This window comes from Hibiscus syriacus, unplaced genomic scaffold, assembly GCF_006381635.1.
Source record: "Hibiscus syriacus cultivar Baekdansim isolate YM2019G1 unplaced genomic scaffold, ASM638163v2 tig00004630_pilon, whole genome shotgun sequence".
In the NCBI taxonomy this organism is placed as follows: Eukaryota; Viridiplantae; Streptophyta; class Magnoliopsida; order Malvales; family Malvaceae; genus Hibiscus; species Hibiscus syriacus.
Genome location: NW_024062021.1, coordinates 479,698 through 500,224, shown reverse-complemented (window position 1 = coordinate 500,224; position 20,527 = coordinate 479,698). Strand labels below are relative to the sequence as shown.

Genomic DNA, 20,527 nt, shown 5'->3' with positions numbered 1-20,527 from the left:
TAAGATTTCCCTTAGATTTTCCCCTTTTTTCCTTTATATTTTCTCTTGGGTTTTGATGGATTTTTCTTTTTGGGTTGTTATGTTTACTACTCGCTTATTGTTTTGATCACTAATTTAAGAAACAACCATGTCTACCGCTCCAGCCATAAGAGCTTGCATCGTTAAGGTAAAAACTCAACTCCCTATCTATCTATGCTTTTCGATTGCAAGAAAGAAAGAGGAACAAAGAAGTATTATGTACCTTAAAAAAGCTCTGTTATGTATTGATTGTATTGCTGAAAAAACGAATGTACCAGGAAGAAGAAACTGCTTCTTTTCTATTTATTTTCGAACTCTCTGCTTACAAGAACGAAGGGGAAACCCCTGTTTTTACAATGTATCTCTCATTCCCTTCACTCGAATGGTCCTTTTTTGTTTCTTTTGCTTCGTTCTCTTTCAAAAAATGGGGAAGAACCCCTTTCAATTTGCCCTTTATTTTGAATGTCCGGGAGTGGATTAATAGTATACTCTCTTGTTTCTCCAGATCGTTTTTTTCTTTTTTTTCTCTTCTGCCTTTGTCCTCTCTTCGTTGTGGTGTTCAATTGCTGATATCCCTCCCCACTTACAAAACTGTCAAAAACCAACGTTAACTTTTCTATTTTTTCTCTGCTTGTAATTGTTATCTATTGGGCTGATTTGGGCTCATACTGGTCCAAATTTGTATCGTGTACTGGATACGAAGCCTCCGATGCAGTCCCCGATGAAATCGAGCATCTACACATTTGTTTCAAAGCAACCCTGCAGAAAGAATATCAAATACAAAAAAGTTAAATCGAAGTGCAAGCATGCATTCAACAGACACATATACAGACCCACACTCAGGAGAGAATAGATAAAATAATATAGAGAACTTTGAAGTCCATATGCTTGCATTGAAATAATCAATTACAATCTATACAAGACAAATCTAAGCATTGTTTAAACTATCAAATGGTTGACTAAACTCCAATGTTGTCAAGGAAAGGTGCAATCCAGGCGCTTAAACACCCAATCTTGCCTGAAGCTCAAAAGCCTAAAGAATGCTCTAACTTAACTGATGTAAAGCATCATATGTTTCCGTGTGTTTGTTGTGGTCCCTTGTTTGTGATTGTGTCACTGGTCAATTAACAAGAACATTGGAAGTGATTGCTTTTCCTTTATTGCTATTCTTGGAACGACCAATGGTGATTGATAACTCAACTCGTTTAAGGAAGACTGAAACCTCATGACTCGTTAAAAGAGAGACCAATATCTTTTTAGGGTTTTGATAAAACTCTGCTTAATTTTATTATTCCACAAGTCTCTTTAAATAGAGATTACAATAACGAAAGAAAGAAAGTAAATAAGATCCTACTAAATATAAAACTTCTATCCTAACTTGTCCTAATAAATAATAATAATAAATAAAAAGACTAATAAAAGAAAAGAATATAATAGGAGTCTCGCGTACACAACAATACTCCCTCCCAGAAAAGAGCTTGTCCTCTAGCTCGAAATCACAATACTTCACGATATAATCTACCTGGTTCAGTCACTGTTTCTAGTTCTACACCATCTTGATTGGCTAATTCCAACCAAAAGAGCTTCTTACATTGATGTAGAACCATATATGGTTCATCAGAATAATAACACAAGCCCTTTGCTTCTCTCAGCCATCTCTGACCTGTGCTAATTTTTTTAAGAAATGAGTAGATTAATTTACCAAACTTGCTTCAATGGTAACTTTTAACGTATTGTTGACTTCATAAAGTATTTGATGCTTCTGTTCAAAGGCCCTAGCAAGGTTCAAAGCCATGGCTAAATTGGGAGGGTGGTTGCATCAGAACACCATACCCAACACGTTGATCAGGCCAAACAATATAACTGGCTCTTGCCAATGTTTCCTGAAACTATTGCTGATAGATCTCCACTATTCCTGTTTTTTCTTTCAGATTAACCAAATCACCCAAGGGTTTACTACAAAAATATATACAAGGCAATGTTTTTTATAGATAATCTCAAACAATCTCAAACAAGAAGCAGATCAAATAAAGATAATTTAACTGGATGTAGTTGAAAATTGCATGCAAAAGAAACAAAAATAAAGAGGGGTGTAAGTGTTGGTGTGCAAATTATACCGTCTCTGAGTGCAGCTTAAGATGAATATTTGATGAGATTTCAGCCTATCAACTTGGTTGTCTCTGTGGAAGAATCAAAATACACAATCACTACAAAAGCTTATTTTGATCAATTCAAACACAGGCTTAATAAGAAGAAAAATAGATAAAATTTCATTTAGTATCTTGGTATAGATAAATCAAATAAATACAAGTTTGCTTTGTATATGATAAAAGAAAAGGATACAGAAGATCAAAATTGGGCACCTATTCTCAAGTGGAATATATGGAACCCAGTCCATTTTCATTTGTTTCATAGGAACAATCTCTTCAGCTTCTCTCTGCACTGAGTTAATACCAATCTTATCTGAAGGTGGGAAAGGAGACTCAACCTGAAAAGATACACCCAGATCATGGTGAAAGAACTATTTCAATAAATCAGTCACATAAAAGATCAATAATTTCATTACAATCATTGAAAATAATAAATCAGAAAAAGCAAAAAAGATGCAGACTTGTTAAATTTTAATCTGTAGAAAATCTTGTAGCACTGAATAAAATATATGGGAAATAGTTGTAACAATGAATTTTTAGACGGTCATCAAAATTCTGTGTAACAGTATCACATTCACACCTATAAAGGAGAAGTAAAGAAACCAATTTATCCAAGGCAACCGGCAAAAAAGAGGAATGAACGTTGATAAAGGTAATCGGCAAAAAAAATGAATGAAAAAAAAATTCAGTCGTGCATTCATAGAGGTAAGTACGTACTGTTTTATATAAGTAGTTAGGGTAAGTATTCTAATAGAAATAAACTATATATTAGTAATCATTATCTATCTAACATTCTAAGAGTTAGAATTATGTTAGACTTCTAAATATACAACTATCGCATAACCTACCCTCCCCTCAAGCTGGGGAGTAAATGTTGAAAATACTCAACTTGGATGTAATCTCATCAAAGGTAATTCTTGGAAGTGCCTTGGTAAGAATATCCACTAATTGATTCTTAATTCACCTTCCCAACTTGAATCTGAAAAAATTCTTATTGTTCTATCGTCGCTTTTCCTAAAAATCAATCCATGTCCTGGTGTCATTTTCAAGTATCTTAGAATTCTATTCATCGCTTCTAAATGCTCTTCCCTCGGATCATTCATATATTGGCTCACTATACTGACAAAAAACACAATATCAGGTCTAGTAAGTGATAAGTAAATGAGTTTACCTACTAGCCTTTGATATTGTTCTTTGTTCACGTGATTTTCCAATTCTTCTCTTCTTAACTTAAGATTTGCTTCCATGGGAGTTTCTGTCGGCTTGCATCCCTTCGTTCCAATTTCTGATAGTAGATCAAGAATGTGTTTCCTTTGATTGATCACTATTCCCTCTTTCGACCTTGCAACCTCGATGCCTAAAAAATACCATAAAGTGCCCAAGTCTTTAGTTTCAAATTCCCTCGCAAGTAGCCTTTTTATCTTTTTATCTCCATAGTATTATCACCTGTTAGAATGATATCATCCACATAGACAATCAAAATTGTCTTTTTGTTGTTCGAAGCCGTTTTGAAAAATAAGGTGTGATCCAATTGACATTACTTGTAACCATCTTGAATAATCGCCTTTTTAAATCTGTCAAACCATGCTCTGGGAGATTGCTTAAGCCCATACAAGGACTTTATTAAACTACACGCTTTTCTTGTATTACTCTTCACACCAAGTGGAATTCGCATGCATACTTCCTCCTCCAAATTTCAGTTTAGAAAGGCATTTTTGATGTCCAATTGATGAAGCACCCAATTCTCATTGACCGTCAACGACAGTAATACTCTCACAGTATTTAGTTCAGCTACCAGAGCAAACGTTTCTTGATAATCAACTTCAAAGGACTGAGTAAAGCCTTTCGCTACTAATCTCACCTTGTATCTTTCAACGCTCACATCAGCTTTATATTTTACCGTGAAAACCCATTTGCAGCCGACTAGTTTCTTGTCTTTTGGAAGATCAACTATAATCCAAGTATTGTTGTTTTTCAGTGCTCTCAATCTCTCTTCTACCGCCTTTTTCCACTTATGATCTTTCAATGCTTCTTCCACCGTATCTGGAACAGGAATACTATCTATACTGGTTGTAAAATTCTTAAAATGAGGCATTAGCTTTCCATATGCAACAAATTTATCAATTGGATAATTTCTGCATTTTCTTACTCCTTTCCTTTGAGCAATCGACAAGTCACTATTATCAATTAAAGCATTTAACTCAATGGAAGAACTTTGATTTACCTCCTTTCTCTAAAGGATTCACGTCCGATTCTGATTCATGATAGTGTTCATGCTATGTGGGAGGTTCGGGATTAGGTTTTGGAATGGATTTGAAAATTGGTATTTGTCGTCTCTTGTAAATAAGCAATTCGGGTTAGGTGTTTCGGTGGGCTAGTTTGGCAAAAAAAAATTCTAGGTTTGGCAGTGTCGTTCGGTCTGGCTGGAGCGATTTTGTGGACTGGTTTGACTGTGTTGTTTGGTCCGACTGGAGTGATTTTAAGGGCTAGTTCGACAGTGTTGTTTGGTCAGACTAAAATGATTTTGAGGATTGTTTGGACTGATTTGGTTGTTTCGGCAATGCTGGTTGGTCAAAAAGAGCTGGCTACAATTCAAATAACAATTTTTGTGAGTCACCAACCTGATATTCATTATATGTCTCCTCCTAAATAGCAGTTTTAAGGAAAAATGTGACTTTTCAAAGAAGGTAACATCCATGATGACAAAGAATTTCTTAGTACGTGGATAATAACACCGAAAGCCTTTTTGACTCGAAAAATAACCCAGAAACACACACCGAAATGCTTGAAGATCTAATTTGAGCCTGGAAAGAACATTATTATGAACAAACGTTGTACATCCAAAGATTCTAATGGGATAATGAGGAAGTCATCGGTTTAAAATTAGGAAAAAACTGAAGAAAACTTCCCTCAGCATTTAAATTGTAACGGTTTACCAGGGAAACGATTAATTAAATAAGTGGCAGTTAAAAAGGCTTCCCCCCAAAATGGTGAGGAACATTTGTAGAAAAGAGAAGAGATTGAGTAACCTCAAGAAAATGTTTATTTTTTCACTCATTAATCCCATTTGTTGAGGAGAATTGACACGTGAAGTGAGATGAATAATCTCATTTTCCTAAAAGAAAGAACCCAAAACATTGATAAAAAAACTCGCTACCATTGTCAAAATAAAACATTTAGATAGAACATTGCAATTGGGTTTCAACCATCTTATGGAACTATTTAAATATTTCACAGGCTTCGGATGTAATTTTCATGAGAAAGGTCCAAGTTGTACTAGTGTGATCATCAATAAATGAAATAAACTACCGAAACCCATGTAAAGATATGACCCGAGATGGTCCCCAAATATCACTATGGATCATAATAAATGGTTTGGACGGTTTGTATGGAGAAGAGAGGTAAACACTCTTAGTTTGTTTATCAAGAGAGCAAATTTCACACAAAAAAAAGATTTAGGACTTTTATTGATACATGCATCACAATGCTCGTATTAAAGGAAGATAAACTAACACTTCCAATTGATCTACACGAACAAGCCTTGGAAAAAAACAATAAAAGAACAACAGACTTGCGACTACTTTTCGAATGGGATCCTGATCTTATTCAATCAACATTTATTCTAGGGATATGACCGACTGTCTCTTAGCTTTCCAACGGTTTTTAAATCGCATCAATCCGATATCGAAACTCAAGGTACATCGATTTTATTGAAGATAACACATGCAGAAATTCCTATACGGGATTTCATAAATATTACAAATTTTTAATATTTTTATTGATTATTTGTAATATAATTTAATATAAGATAATGCATTATCTTTTAAGATTAGATTTATTATTTTATTAGGAAATAAGATTTTCAATATTCTTAGTTTATTATTATTTTATTAGGAATTAGGATATAATCGAAACATTATCTTTATTCATTAGTCATGTTACAACAAGGACTCCTCGCCTATATAAAGGAGGCTTCATTCAACTTTGAAAAGGCATATTTCTTTTATTAATAATACAACGAGAGTTTGTTTTTACAAGTGTTGATTGTTTTGTACCTTCGAAGTATTCTTTTCATTAAGTTCTTTCAAGTTCTTTATAAGAGAGATCTTCACACACCGATTTGCCTTCTCATTGCGATTAGGAGGGCTGGTTAGAGCCGATTATCGAATTTGCCTAGTCAATTGCGACTAGGAGGGTTCGTAGGACAACTACCTATCAATCATCATTATCATCATCCGCTGTCACATCCTTTACCATTTATTGATAAATAAATGTGGAAACAACTTGGCAAGATAAAAGAAACTGAGGTGCCTAAGCGAAAATGCAATAACATAACATCAGTTGAATGTTCAAACAAAGGAAATTGCGGTATAACATTTAAGGAAGCATGAGGTTGGGAAAATAAGGTAGCCGGAAGCAGGTAAAGACCCCCACAAAGTCTAGCACTACCAATCACTTTCCCCGAGCTCGAATCCTGAAATTCACAAAAATCAGAGTTAAATTTCGTTTTACAACATAATTAGGCAGATAACTTGCTAATGGAAAGAAGATTGCAAGTGAGATTGGGAACATAAAGAACACTAGATAAAAAAATGTTCAAATTTATTTAAATAGACCCATGGTAGGCAACACCAGAAAGAGAACCATCTGTTGTTCGGACATGGAGAAAAACGACTCGGCATGGAAAATATGAAAGAGCCGAAGATCACCTGTTTTATGGTCACTTGTACTATAATCCACAATCCAAGTACGAGTGTTGGATTTAGCCAAAGTAGCAGAAGAAATTCTACCTTCAAGAGAGAAAGTCGCAAGCGCATATTGAAAATGTGGATTTAACTGACTTAAAAACCGTTGTAACTCTTCCATTTGTTTTATGTAAACGAACTCCCCTGCAAACCAGTATTTACAACACAATTCCCTTGAGTATCACGCAGGTGATGCTGTTTAGAAGACTTCCCATCAGTAGGCTTGCCATGTAACTTACAACAAGAATCCCGCACATGGCCAACTTTCTTACAGTAGTTACACCAAGGTCTTCCCTTTTTTGGTCGAGTAGTAGTTTGGGAGTGAGTGAGCAACACAGATCCTTCAACAGGCTGTTAATCAGGAAGCATAACTGTTCGTCGACTTTCTACGCGTCGTACTTTAAAGAAAACTTCTCGAATGGAAGGAAGAGGCTTGAGGCCCAATACTCGTCCAAGAACACCATCAAGATCTCGATGCAAGCTAGACAAAAACTGGAATATCCGACGCTGTTCAGTAATCGTTTTGAATAATCGGGCATCATCAACACACCGCCATTCATGGGATTCGAACAAATCAAGTTGTTGCCATAAACACGAAATTTGTGTAAAATATTGAGTAACGGTCATGTTGTCTTGTTTGAGGTTAGCAAGTTGACACTCAATCCCAAATAGGGCAACTGAATTTTCCATATTCGAATATGTCGCCTTTGCAGCACTCCAAATTTCAACAGTTGTTTCGTATAGCAGAAAATTTTCCCACACAGCAGAAATCATGGAATTGATGAGCCATGACATAATCATAGTATTCTCAGTAAGCCAAGTCAAATAATCAAGATCCGTTACAACAGGAATTGGTGTGGTCTCCAAGAGATAGTGTTGCTTGCGCCAACCGGTAACATGGAGACTGACAGATTAGAACCAAGAGATATAATTGTCAACATTCAATCGGTGACAGGTGATAGAGGCGGAAGAAACATCGGTGATGTTTGAATTGGATGAATTTAGGATGGCTTCCGAGGTGACATCCGATGTAGATGAGGTAGAAGTCATGGTCGGTGGCTAGGGTTATGAGAAAGAACGATCAATTAGGGTTAGGGAGAAGGATTGTTCACCTAATTGATACCATGTTGATAAAGGTAATTGGAAAAAAAGATGAATGAAAAAATATTCATTTGTGTATTCATAGAGGTAAGTACGTATTGTTTTATACAAGTAGTTAGGGTAAGTATTCTAATAGAAATAAACTATTTATTAGTAATCCTTATCTATCTAACCTTCTAAGAGTTAGAATTATGTTAGACTTCTAACTATAGAGCCATCGCATAACCTACAGCACTTTATGAAACAGCTACACTGAGCAATCGGAGGAAAATGTCAAAATGAAATCAGCAATGTAAATAAATTACTTCAGAGCCACATAAAGATACTGTAGAATAAGCCTTTCACATAAAAGATGGTCAAAGATGCTATTATCACTCTGCGCACTAATCTCAAGATGAAGAAAGAAACATCCCTTAGCATAACAAGCATTAAAAGCATTTCTTAACAAATTTAGACAACTTACAGCCACAATCACAGGTATACAGATGACTTTGTTTTCTCCGTTGTAAGGGACCAATTGAGCTACACAAATAGAAAATAATTAAAATTGATCGTGTGCAATTGTTGAACAAAAAGAAGGGTTGGAAGAAGTTCAAAATACATGATAGTGATACAAGAAAAAAACTTGTAGGAACTAAGCTCAAATTAAGAACCCTAGGAGGTTAGGACAAGTATATTTGCTTTTGCAAATTGACCGTGTAGATGTGCAAAGTATGAAAACCAGGGATGTGAGCTACTTACGTTCCGTACAACCAAAGAGATAAACTTTCTTTCCATACAGTTTACCCCCCTCTTCAAATGCATCCTGACCAGAAAGAGAACAGTAAAATATCCAGTTAACTCTAAACCAAGTTTCGCATGGTGCAAGGAAAACAAAAGTAGCGACCAGAATTAGGAAACAGAACCCAAAAAGAAAAATGAGAAATGAGAAGGCAAGAAAAAGCTCTCTTGCAACTCACCTCTAGATTCGAAAAGTTCCAGTTGAATTGGTAAACAGAGTCCAGTTGATCCCACTTCCAAACAACAAAAGGAAAACGATATAAGCAACAGAACATAAATTCACCTCAAAAACACAAACCAAATATTTAACATTCGAATGGAAGCTCAAAATTCCAACCTCTGTTCCAACAGGAAATGCGGCTTTCCATAAGTCTTCCTGCACAAGTGCAAAATCGACAGTTTTCATCAAAAACAAATTTAACAAAGTAAAACACCACCCATTTAATCACCTCAACAAAAAATATTTAAGCTCCAACCCGCGTGCATTAAGCTTTATTCTTCACATAAGAATGCCAAATCTCGAATAATAAATCTTATATTCAACCACGGATTACCAGAATTAAAAGCTCAAATTTAAGTAGGAAACGAAGAAAGTCATCAGCGTTATGAAATTGAGCTCAAAAAACCTAATATTTAAAACCCGTATCTATTACTGTAAAGTAAAAAAAAAAAAACTCTAAACAACAAATGGAAAACTTGTAGAGAAAATGAATACCAAGTTACGCTTATCTTGGAAATACTCAGGCTCGTTCTGAGGCTTGGGGGCCTTAGGACGCTTAGTTTTGGGAGCTGGTTTATGGTTCTCCTCTTGCTTCAGAGAGGCGGCTTTTCTCTTAGGTCCCTTCCTCATTTGGTATTTTGGGCAAAGGCGGTGGATCCCAATTCAAAATCTTCAGTGCTTATTTGGACAAATTTGAATATATGGGGGCGTCTTTTGAGCCTCAATCCCCATCATTTTCTCTTCTTTTTGTCTTTTCTGAGTACAGTCGCGGGCAATTAAAATTGAGGTATAAATACAGTTTAGGTCCCTATTATTTATACATTCAGGCGAACTAATCCCTCTAATGCCTAAAAGACAGTTATTGGATTTTTTTTAATCTGAATATCAAGGAGACATGTCTATAGGTTTAACGATTTAAGCTGAAATTAATTATTATTAAATTGATTAAGATCACAAATGATATAAAACTCTCTTCTTAGGTATTTAACGCTTTTGTCTTTTTACAAATTTGAACTAAAGATATTAATTAAGCTATATTCGATTTTTTTTGGGAACTCTAAAATATTAAGAATATAAAAATTCTTTGGATATTATAAAATATTATTAAAAATTAAGTTACATGGTAATTAATTTTTGAATTAATCACAATTTATTAGATTTAAACATTATAAATAAGCTAACAAACCTAATTTATTCTACTAATTTCCCTTGTTCCTTTGAATAGGGGTAATAACGGGTTAGGTTGGGTTGAGTTTTGGCTAAATTGACGCGACTCAGAAAATATATACACATCGTTCGATTCAATCCAATTCGAATATCACATTTTTTATTTGAACCTTATCCAACTCTAAATTTTAGAGTATAAATCTGATTCAACTATGTATAAAATAAGGATCTAATTAAAAAATGGTAAATTACACAAATGATCACTAGAGTTTGAGTAAGTTTTTGTTTTTCTTGCTGAACTTTCAAAAGTTACAAATTGATCACTAACATTGTCAATTTGTAACAAATAAATCGCTAACATTATCAATTTGTAACAATTGGTCACTCAGTGTTAATAATCGTTAATTTGAATGACGAAATGGTGAATTGAACTATTATCTGCTTAAGTGACTCGTTGGTTGCTTATGTGAATTGTTGACCGGTAATGTAATAAATTATCTAGCTCATCATTGATATCTCCTTCTTCTTCTTCTCAAACATGCAAAACATCAAAACTTGACCTATTTCCTTTAGGTTGGGTCGGGTAAAAGATTATTCACCCTCTACTTGAACTCGACCCAACCAGACCTCACCATACATTAAATCCGAACTAAATTCGACATGAACTTAAAATTTAAAAAAATCCAACTCTATTGAGTTGGAATTCATTGAGTTCAAATTAAATTGCTATCCATATCTTTGAAAGAGGTTTTAAGATCCACATACACACTGCAAAACTCTTTAGTTTTACATAAATTTAGGACAATTGAACGAGTGAAAATTGATATATGAAATTGACTCTTTGTTCCCCCGCGTAAATATCTTCACATTTCCTACTTTTAATCTTAGTCATCTATTTTCACTCATTCAACGGTCCTAAATATGTGTAAAACTAAAAGAGTTTTACATTGGGTTTAAGAGGATCCTATCCAAATATATATGTGTGTGCGTACTCTCTAGTTTGATCTTTAACTTATTTAAAATTTTAATCAAGCTCAAATAAATATATATAATTTGACACAATTAAATAATTTAAAATAAATTTTAAAGATAAAATAAGACTTGTCAATTTAAGACAAATTTGACAAGGCTTTTGAAAAGTTAATTTTAAAATATGCAGAAAAGAACTTTTAAAAGTATTGTTTAAAAAATGAATTTGAAAAGATAAAATGTTCATTATAGACATTATGTATAAAAAGATAAAGTAAGTATAAATTTAACTGTTTGAGAAATTATTATTATATATAAAATATATCGATTTAAACTATAATAAAAAATAGAATTATAATAAAAACATATTTTATAATGACTCACTATTAATATTTTAATATATAAACCATGAATTTTATTTATTTTTAAGTGATTACAATAAATTATTAAGTAATAAATTATTTTTTAAGGATATCAATATTAAAATATAAATACATAATTGAATAGAGCTCATGTATTAGTAAAGGTAAAATTATAATTTGCTTTTAAACGCAAAGTTAAAAATTAAAAAAAAAACTTGAAATCATAACTTTTGCGGTTAGTTTGAAACCGCCGTTTTCACCGTTATTTTTTTTCATTTTTACTCTTTTAGTATTGATTTTACGGTCAAGATGGATTTTTTAGCTAAAAGTATTTTTAGAAAATCACACCAAACGATAACTTAATTAACTAAAAAAAATTAATTCAATTCCACTGGATCAAATACTCTCGTTTACTCGCGAGAGATCGTTAATATAACAAATAAAATTACGAATCCAACTAACTTTTGAGTTAATCATTCAATTTAATTAGCCTAATTTAAAAGTAAATTAAAAAAATGAAAGGAAGGGATTAGAAATCATGATATTAAAATTTTAGGTGTATTTGAGATTTTCAAATTGTGGGTTTTCAAGCAATTAAAATGGAAGAAAAACTGAAATCGTATAAGAGGAATTAGAAACATACTTTCACCCAAAAAAGAGTACTTCCCAAGGAATCAAAATAGAAGAGAATGGGGCACTTGAAATCATAACTTTGCGGTTAGTTTGAAACCGCCGTTTCACTGTATTTTTTTTTCATTTTTACTCTTTTAGTATTGATTTTACGGTTAGATGGATTTTTAGCTAAAAGTATTTTTAGAAAATCACCAAACGATAACTTAATTAACTAAAAAAAATTAATTCAATTCCACTGGATCAAATACTCTCGTTTACTCGCGAGAGATCGTTAATATAACAAATGAAATTACGAATCCAACTAACTTTTGAGTTAATCATTCAATTTAATTAGCCTAATTTAAAAGTAAATTAAAAAAAATGAAAGGAAGGGATAGAAATCATGATATTAAATTTAGGTGTTTTGAGATTTTCAAATTGTGGGTTTTCAAGCAATTAAAATGGAAGAAAAACTGAAATCGTATAAGAGGAATTAGAAACATACTTTCACCCAAAAAAGAGTACTTCCCAAGGAATCAAAATAGAAGAGAATGGGGCATTCCGAGAATTGAACTCGGGACCTCTCGCACCCTAAGCGAGAATCATACCACTAGACCAAATGCCCAAGTTGCCCTGTGGATCAAACCATTTAATATTGATATAAAGATAATGAACTGTGGTTCTTGCACTAGAATTTGAACTTCGCAAATAAAGGTTTAAATGGTGAAACTTGTTCAAGATGACATCCCAAGTATACAGGCAAAACAGTAAAAGCAAAGAATTTGCATGACTTTCTTTGAACATCGAGCAGGCAATCTTTCCTTCTCAAAACATACTATCTGTTCTTGCAGGCAATCTTTTGAAGAAGTTTTGGGGCAATGAAGGAACGGTGATTCGGAATTGAGGATGCCTCATCTCGAAAAAGCCAAATCCAAGTGCAAATAAGCGACAAGGAACAAGATGGAATGCTATACAAGCGATTAAACAAAAGGCCATGAACAGTGAAGTAGCTATGGGATCTCACCAACTTAGCATAGAATTAAGCCCCTAAGCTGGAGTTCCCAAGTCTCCGATCATTGTCATCATCCTCCCTGCAATACTTGTCAATCTATCATACGTCTTTTTAAGAACTTTATCCTCTTTGGAAGTCGGAAATTGGTCTAAGAAGATTCAAAGTTCCTTTAGCGAGAGATGGGGTCAATTAAATCTTGAACAAAGGAGTAATAACACTCGACTAAGCGTGTGCCAATGGCTTGACAGTAGGCACCCATGTCATAATAGAAAACTTTTTTCATCAAATTGTCGAGCCTTTGGGAAAGAACATTAGAACAGATTTTGCAAAGTACGTGGTCTCTTGGAACAAAGATAAAATCGTAGCCAACGCATCACAGGCGTCCATTCTGGTCGAGCAAATGTGTGGAAATACGGGAATCAGATTGGCATTCTTGGCAGCTACAAAGGGTATAGATTCATAATTACAATGCCCATCTTCGATGAATTTCCTGTAGGAGAATGGTCCTCCCAGCTTTTTTGAACCGATGTAGTTTTTACTGATCTGACTCGGGCCACAATTGAAAAGGCTTAGGAAATTGTGGAAAGGACAGCTAATTCTTAAGTTCTTCAACATTTTGAAAGCCCTGCCAAGTATCAATTTGGAAGCAGAACCCAAACATTAAGGTTGGACTTACACAATTAACTTTTGAACTAAGACTGGAAGGGGGCAGCGCGAACGCAAGCCCCCACTGCAATAAATTATGACGTAGGCTCTCCCACTTTGGGGAGACCTTAGGCGAGCACCCCTCCCAAGTGCAATGGAGGTCGCTAACCTAGGCCTTAAGTCTTGTTGATCACCCATTGACCCCGTCCAGGTAAGTATGTTTCAAGGCTGGTAGTTGCCTCTTATTTATTAACTCAAGCTCCTGGACCCTTCTCTTCCTCAGTCAGTGTGGGATTATTGATTTATAACAATGAATGTAATCAGCTAGGAGAAGCCTCTCCTGTTCCCTTGGACCCAGGAACAAAGTTAGGATGCCTTACAGATCCTCTCTTTTTTAACTTGTTCGGCAAATTCTCTCATTTTAAATCAGGCCTACAAGCAACAGATGACCATTACGCAGAGTAGCTTCAGCCAACAACAAATTATTGATGTCCACAAAATGAACTAGATTTTGAAGTGAGCAAGTCATCATTTGAATAACTCAGCCAAGTTTGTGGAGCCTCAACATTTGAGTGGAATTTCAAAACACAAGGTCGACAAAACCTGCCTCACTTCTTCCATGAAATTCTTTAACTTGCGCTCGGAGATAAGTCAGTAATACAAAAACTATCATTACAGCAGCTACAACGGAGTCACCAATAATTGCCACTCTAGTAACATTATCATTTTCAGTTTTGATGTCCCGCATGATCGGGTAGGGATCGATCGCGTTGATTACGAGCTAAGCAATCATCGACTCGACTTAAAAATTGTTTGACTTGTACTCTACTTGAGTTGATAAGCTCGATAAATTTTTATTCAATTTGCGTTCATTAAAAAACTCATTACTCGACTCGACTCGACTCGTTCCTTGTTAAGCTCGTCAAAATTTGTTTTATTTTAAAATATATGTAAAATCTAATAATACTATATGGAGCTTAATATAAAAACATAAATTAACAAAATTAACAAATAAACATTATCAAAAAAACGTGTGAAGCAATTCCAAAGTCTAAACTCTAAAACAACATCCACAAATTCACCGAATTAACATATCACAACCAATATAACAATCCACAAACACACCAAACCAACATATTACAATTATTCTTGAAAAAAAAAACTTATACGATACATAATCAATCTTAAAAACAAAGACAATTAAATATCTTAAAAAATTATATAAAAAAGTAACTGGTTGTTTGAGAACTCGTCGAATTAAATTAGTCCTTACTTCATTCGATTCATGAAAGTATCGAGTTGAGTCAAATTAAATTGCTCACAAGTTGCTCAACTCAATTATCACCCCTAATCAGCCTGAACTTTAAACAATCATTCACCAAAACTTTTTATATTTGTCAACGAAAATTAATCCTTCGATTCTAATGAAAGGCAATGCTTACTTGTTTTCTAAATCATAGATAAAACGAGTTTTAATTTCTTAAAAGCCTTTTCTTGGAACATAGTATAAAATAAATGCTCCTACAAAACGGTTCTAAAAGTTAGAAACTGCAAGCCATGAAAATGTCAAAGCATATATGAGTGGTTTCATTCAAGCAGCAGATTTCTCAGCTTCTTCTGCTGCTTCTTTCTCTCTCAACTTGATCAAAGATGGGGGTGGTTTCACAACAATGCTTTTCTTCCACTGCCTATCCAGCTTTCTCGACAATCGCTTGTTGATGCCCTCCTCCACCTCTCTTTCTCGCTTGACAGTAAGCATGCGTGCAATCTATAAAAACAACACTTTCTTCGTTATCGCAATATCATACTCAAAGTTCAAATAAAATCGTAAAACTACTATTATCTTCACAAAAGAGACCAATAACGCATAACTAAAGGTCAGACTTTAATTTTGTGCCTGGAGCATGCACAGAATAAGTAGTGTAAAAGCCAGCCAAACTAGCTGTTTTTTCTAGGCATTCTCAGCTTGAAAACTTCGTGGCAGCAACTTTTCTACTTCTTTGGATGGTGAAATAAAACTACAATCATCTAAAAAAATCAAGCAATACCAATAGCATGTCAAAGGAATAGAGATATTAGCCATATATTAAACAAATTTTAAAGTTTGGTTTCCGAAGCCTCGTACATATTAAAAAGTTAGACAGAACAAGTATAGGGGCAAAAAGTTAACCATGAAATAAGGAGACCCTTAAGGAGTATCATGTATAAGAAGGCTTTCAGATGTGGCTTTACAATGCCTCAAGACAAGCATATCAATGTTTATCTGTTTTTCCGTCTCTTTCTTGTGCAATGTAACCTAGAACTGGATATAAAACTATCAGAATTAACAACAACATGCAAATGAAGGAAGCATGCTCAAGTGCAGTCAGAATTATCTTGACAAATATCGGGCCTACAGCACGTTTATGCTTCGGTAGTAGTGCATTAAACCGAAGACATCCTTCTCTCTACCACACACCTAAATGACTACTATTGGTATATCGGCATTCATTAATTTGAGTAGCATGAAGCTGAGGCAAAATTTTCAGGTTACTGTCATATTTCTCTATCATAGTTTAAGGAGTTTAAAGGTTACCTTTTTATGCTTTTGTTTTACCATCATCTCTGCTCCTCAAACAATGGAAAGGTAATACCATTATTGTTAAATATAATAAGTATACCCAGGGATCAAGTCAGGGGAGACAAAGTATAATTAACAACAGAAAGTTAGGGGGGGAGAGGGGCAAAATCAAAATGAATTAAAATTGGGGGATTCGGCTAGGTATACATCCCAACCATATTCCAAAGCATAGCTCGTCACTAAGGAGACCAATAGAAAATAATGGCAAAGGGACTCTAAAATTAAGTCCATATAGTGCTCTTAATTTGCCAAACAATGATCCTGATATTTGATCAGTGAACTGCCATAACATTAGCTAATCTCTGCTTCCACTCAATATTTAGAGTTATCATCTTCGGCCCTGAAAAGTCTGAGCCCGAAGCCCAGGCATAGAAAGAAATTGGCATAATCAAAATACCTAGCAAAGACAATGGCTAAAACAACCATAATACAAATAAAACCACAAAAACTTGACGCTCCATTGACAAGAACAACAACCAGATTTTTCCATAGTCCTTAAAGAAATACATATCATATTTCCAACACTGTCCAGCATTTAAAGCCATAAACACCTCTGTCCTATATGGTTCTATGTCCTCTTTGGCCATCCTCTTACTCTCTCAACATTGAATAATTCCGGTTTGACAAAGAAACAATAATTACAGAACAAGTAACCAACTAAAGGCCACAAATACATGAAGACCAACCTACGGAAGCCAACAGTCCCCCCCCCCAAGCTTTCAAACAAGGCATGATTTCCATGAATAATTGAATATTTCATCCACTTAAAGTTTTAACACCTTTTCCTCCCAAGCCCTAAATCATACTACTTTCCTTCTAAACTTCATAAGAGGATCATTTGGCAATAAGAACAATTGGTTTCCATAAACAACACAGACAAAAGAAAGCAGCCCAGAATTTGAGAGGAAAAAAACACAGAAGCAGTTGAGCTCTCAAGTCTCAACCTACTTAATAAAACTTGAAAAGCTTTATAAGCAACCAAATGTAATAGCGAAAAAAAAGTGATGAATGAATCCACATACACTTACATGCATACCTAGAAAAGATGACCGTGATTATGCTACTCATAACATAAAATTTTCTACAAATAGACGAAAATGAACTGCACCGACAACACTCCATAAAACTTTCTATCTTCAGTGAGCAGCGATTACACTGTATTATCGAGTAAGCAAAATATAGCTATCATCGCCACTTGCATCGTCCAATCAAAATTTAGATTTCGGATTTTCAACGACATTTTTACGAGATTCATAAAAATTGACATTTCTGTTCTCAGCAAAATTCACCAGCCCTATCTATATTAAAATTGTGATATTTTTGAACTGAAATATCCCTTCATTTGATACTCCATATCTTAAATTATGACTAAAGTAATACCCAGATTCTGAAATCCCATTCGAACTTCAATTAAAATGTTAAGAGAAAAACATTTAAAACAATAGAATGCGCGTGTAGGGGGGGATACCCTTTTGCGCATACGCTGAAATTCGCTGGACTTGAACTCATTACGAACCGATTTCTGAAGACGAAGCATCAAAAGCTCTCCTTTCAACTCAACCACTTCATCGTTGATTTCCTCGGTCGTTTTGGCTCTTATTTCCTTCATTTCTTCTTCTCGCTTCGCCATCATTACCACCGAAGAAGAAGCCGACGGTCTTCGAAACGATGTCGTCTGAGAAGGCAACCGTTGGGGACATAGGTGCTGGATCCTGACGCCGGTGAAGGAGGTCTTCGGGATTGAAAATTTGGGTTTTGGAGAGAAAGTTAAGGTTGCTGGGGAAGCAATTGAGACGCTCAACATTTTTTCTTCTTCGAATTCAGCTTTATCTTCGTGGCTTTCTATCCCCCTGCAAGTGTAAGCTCGCTTCTTTCTAGAGTTTTAGCACTCGGAATATAGATTATAGATAAGGTTTTTTTTATCCTCCTTTTTTCCAATGAAAAAAAAGGGGGTTAAACTAAACAATGGTCATAACATTTGAGTGTATATTTGTTTTCACCATAAAGTTTAAAAAATTACAAAATAATTATAATCGGTATCTATTTATAACAAAATAGTTAAAAAAATATTATTTTTTCTTAAAATTTTAAGTTTCGTATACAAATTGCATGTACATTATCAAAGATTAAAAAATTATAAATATATATTACCTCATACTATTAAAAAACAAGAAAAAAATAATATCTAATTTATCTCTTAAACTATTTTGCTAAAATACCAGTTAGATTGTTGAACAATATTTTTATATCTAATCTGACCTCAATATCGTCCTTCATTTACAATTTTGCGTCTCTTACATCTCTTCTATATTTACTACAGTCTGCCTTTAAAACTCACAGCCCATGCACGATCAGACGAAATTTCCAAAATCCAAAATAAAATCCAAATAATTACAGTTTCTAGTACTTAAGGTCTAAATGAGTGTATTGTTCGATTGGAGGCAGACAATGGGGAAAAAATTTCTGCATCCATGCAGATACCTGATTTTGTGTAAGCAAAAGCTGATTTTGGAACTGATTTGGCCGTAAGTACTAGAAACGAACTTGATCCAGCTTCATGTTGGCAGCAACATGGAATAAGCTGCTTAGAGCTACAACGAATTGCCATACGCATACTAAGCCAGACATGTTCATCAATTGGGTGTGAGCATAACTGGAGTGCATTTGATCAGGTTCACATCAAAAGACGCAACTGTTTGTCCCGAAAGAGATTGAGTGACCAGACCTTTGTCCACTATAACTTGAGACTGAGAGAACGCCAACTAGGAAGGAAGCCTGATGAGTTGGTTTCCTTTGACAGTTCCATGTTAGAAAGTGTACTGGATGACTAGCTTGTGGAGACTCAGAAGATAGCCATGCCAGAAGATGAGGAGATCATTTATAATGAGGCGGAAAATTTTGCGAAGATGATATGGTTGAATACGAGAGTGAAGAAAAGAGACCTACAGAAATGGTCACAATTGCTGGTTTTATTGAACCAGTGGATATTATCCCTTCTGTCGGAGGTGTTACCACTGATGATGATGGCCTTGATTTTCTTGATGATGATTTGACAGATTAGTTTTATCTTCAATGTGTTTCATTATTCTTCGAGTAAGCCATGAGATATCTGTTTCCAGTAACATGATATTAATAGAAAAAGAAAAAGAAAATCTAAAGGTCTCACTTTCTTGGATTTTCTCAATACCCAAGTACTGACCTTGCTTTGCTATTGTGCTGTTTACTGTCTTTGTTTACTGTAGCAGATTTTTATGTTTTTGGGTAATAAAATTGAATTATCAAAAAAAAAAAAAAAACTTTGATGCTAGATTCGATTGATTGTTTGACTGAATTTAACTGGCGGTCAACCATTCTAATTATATTGTCGATTCAGTAACGGTGATTGGTTTATTGGTCTTAACCACTAACTGGCATGATTTGTTTCATCAAATAATCACTATCAGTGATGGATATGATACAACTGCAGTGGATGGACGAATCAGAAAGGAAAAACCTTTTCTTCTAGCTTCAGCTAATCCTCAACCAAGTCATTCGACTTCTTGTTGATGTATAAAGAATAAAAAAATAGAATAAAGAAAAACAGAGAATGTTACTCTTTAGGGGTGAGCATTCGATCATGTCGAGTAAAAAAATTTCAAGTTATTCGAGTTCATGAGTCGTATTTTAGTATTTTACAACTCAAACTTAACTTGAAAATTTTTCGAATCGAGTCAAGTTATTCGAGTTTCTATACTAATTTTATTATAATTATTTATAGTATTATGACAAGGATTTGTTCTAATTTTTTAAATTTCTTTAAACATATAAGAAATATGTATATGTATATATATATTATATTCTTTTCATATTATAATGTAATTTAATATATCAAATACAATCTAAAATTATAAAATATATTCATAATATTTTATTTTAAAGAAAGTATTTTGAGAGTAAAATATTGATGAGAGTTTAAAGGAGTTAAAGAATTAAAGTGAAGAAAAAATTTGCAAACAATTGTAGTCAAATTACCAAATTGAGTAAAATGCAAAGTTAAGGGACTAAATAAAAAAAGAGAGTACATTTTTAGTACAAAAGTAAGATTGAAGTTACATATGTATTCTATTGTGGTATATGAGCATGTGGT

General features: G+C 34.2%; 2 protein-coding genes and 2 non-coding genes across 4 annotated transcripts; all 4 read right to left on the bottom strand.

Annotated features, from left to right (window-relative positions):
* Positions 1 to 662: 662 nt before the first annotated feature.
* Positions 663 to 9,645, bottom strand: LOC120196221 (protein HEAT INTOLERANT 4-like). The gene is made up of 8 exons (XM_039198073.1): positions 9,510 to 9,645; positions 9,132 to 9,170; positions 8,974 to 9,027; positions 8,756 to 8,819; positions 8,478 to 8,536; positions 2,382 to 2,506; positions 2,136 to 2,198; positions 663 to 777 (listed from the first exon to the last, which is right to left on the bottom strand). Exons 1-8 carry the CDS (start codon positions 9,642 to 9,644, stop codon positions 663 to 665), a joined length of 654 nt encoding a protein of 217 aa, XP_039054004.1. The 5' UTR covers position 9,645.
* Positions 9,646 to 12,677: 3,032 nt separating this feature from the next.
* TRNAP-AGG lies at positions 12,678 to 12,749 on the bottom strand. Its single transcript has one exon. It is a non-coding gene; the product is annotated as a tRNA-Pro (tRNA).
* A 1,089-nt stretch (positions 12,750 to 13,838) lies between these two features.
* LOC120196506 lies at positions 13,839 to 14,000 on the bottom strand. Its single transcript, XR_005523177.1, has one exon. It is a non-coding gene; the product is annotated as a U1 spliceosomal RNA (small nuclear RNA).
* Positions 14,001 to 15,238: 1,238 nt separating this feature from the next.
* Positions 15,239 to 18,271, bottom strand: LOC120196417 (50S ribosomal protein L29, chloroplastic-like). Its single transcript, XM_039198230.1, has 2 exons — positions 17,870 to 18,271; positions 15,239 to 15,549 (listed from the first exon to the last, which is right to left on the bottom strand). Exons 1-2 carry the CDS (start codon positions 18,203 to 18,205, stop codon positions 15,373 to 15,375), a joined length of 513 nt encoding a protein of 170 aa, XP_039054161.1. The 5' UTR covers positions 18,206 to 18,271; the 3' UTR covers positions 15,239 to 15,372.
* Between the last annotated feature and the right edge of the window lie 2,256 nt (positions 18,272 to 20,527).

Coding starts and splice junctions, on each gene's coding strand:
- LOC120196221 (XM_039198073.1), bottom strand. CDS start 9,644: ATGAGGAAGGGACCTAAGAGAAAAGCCGCCTCTCTGAAGCAAGAGGAG. Junction 9,171..9,509: donor TCCAAGATAAGCGTAACTTG/GTATTCATTTTC, acceptor GCACTTGTGCAG/GAAGACTTATGGAAAGCCGC. Junction 2,199..2,381: donor TATATTCCACTTGAGAATAG/GTGCCCAATTTT, acceptor ATTCTTCCACAG/AGACAACCAAGTTGATAGGC.
- LOC120196417 (XM_039198230.1), bottom strand. CDS start 18,205: ATGTTGAGCGTCTCAATTGCTTCCCCAGCAACCTTAACTTTCTCTCCA. Junction 15,550..17,869: donor TTCAGCGTATGCGCAAAAGG/GTATCCCCCCCT, acceptor TTGTTTTTATAG/ATTGCACGCATGCTTACTGT.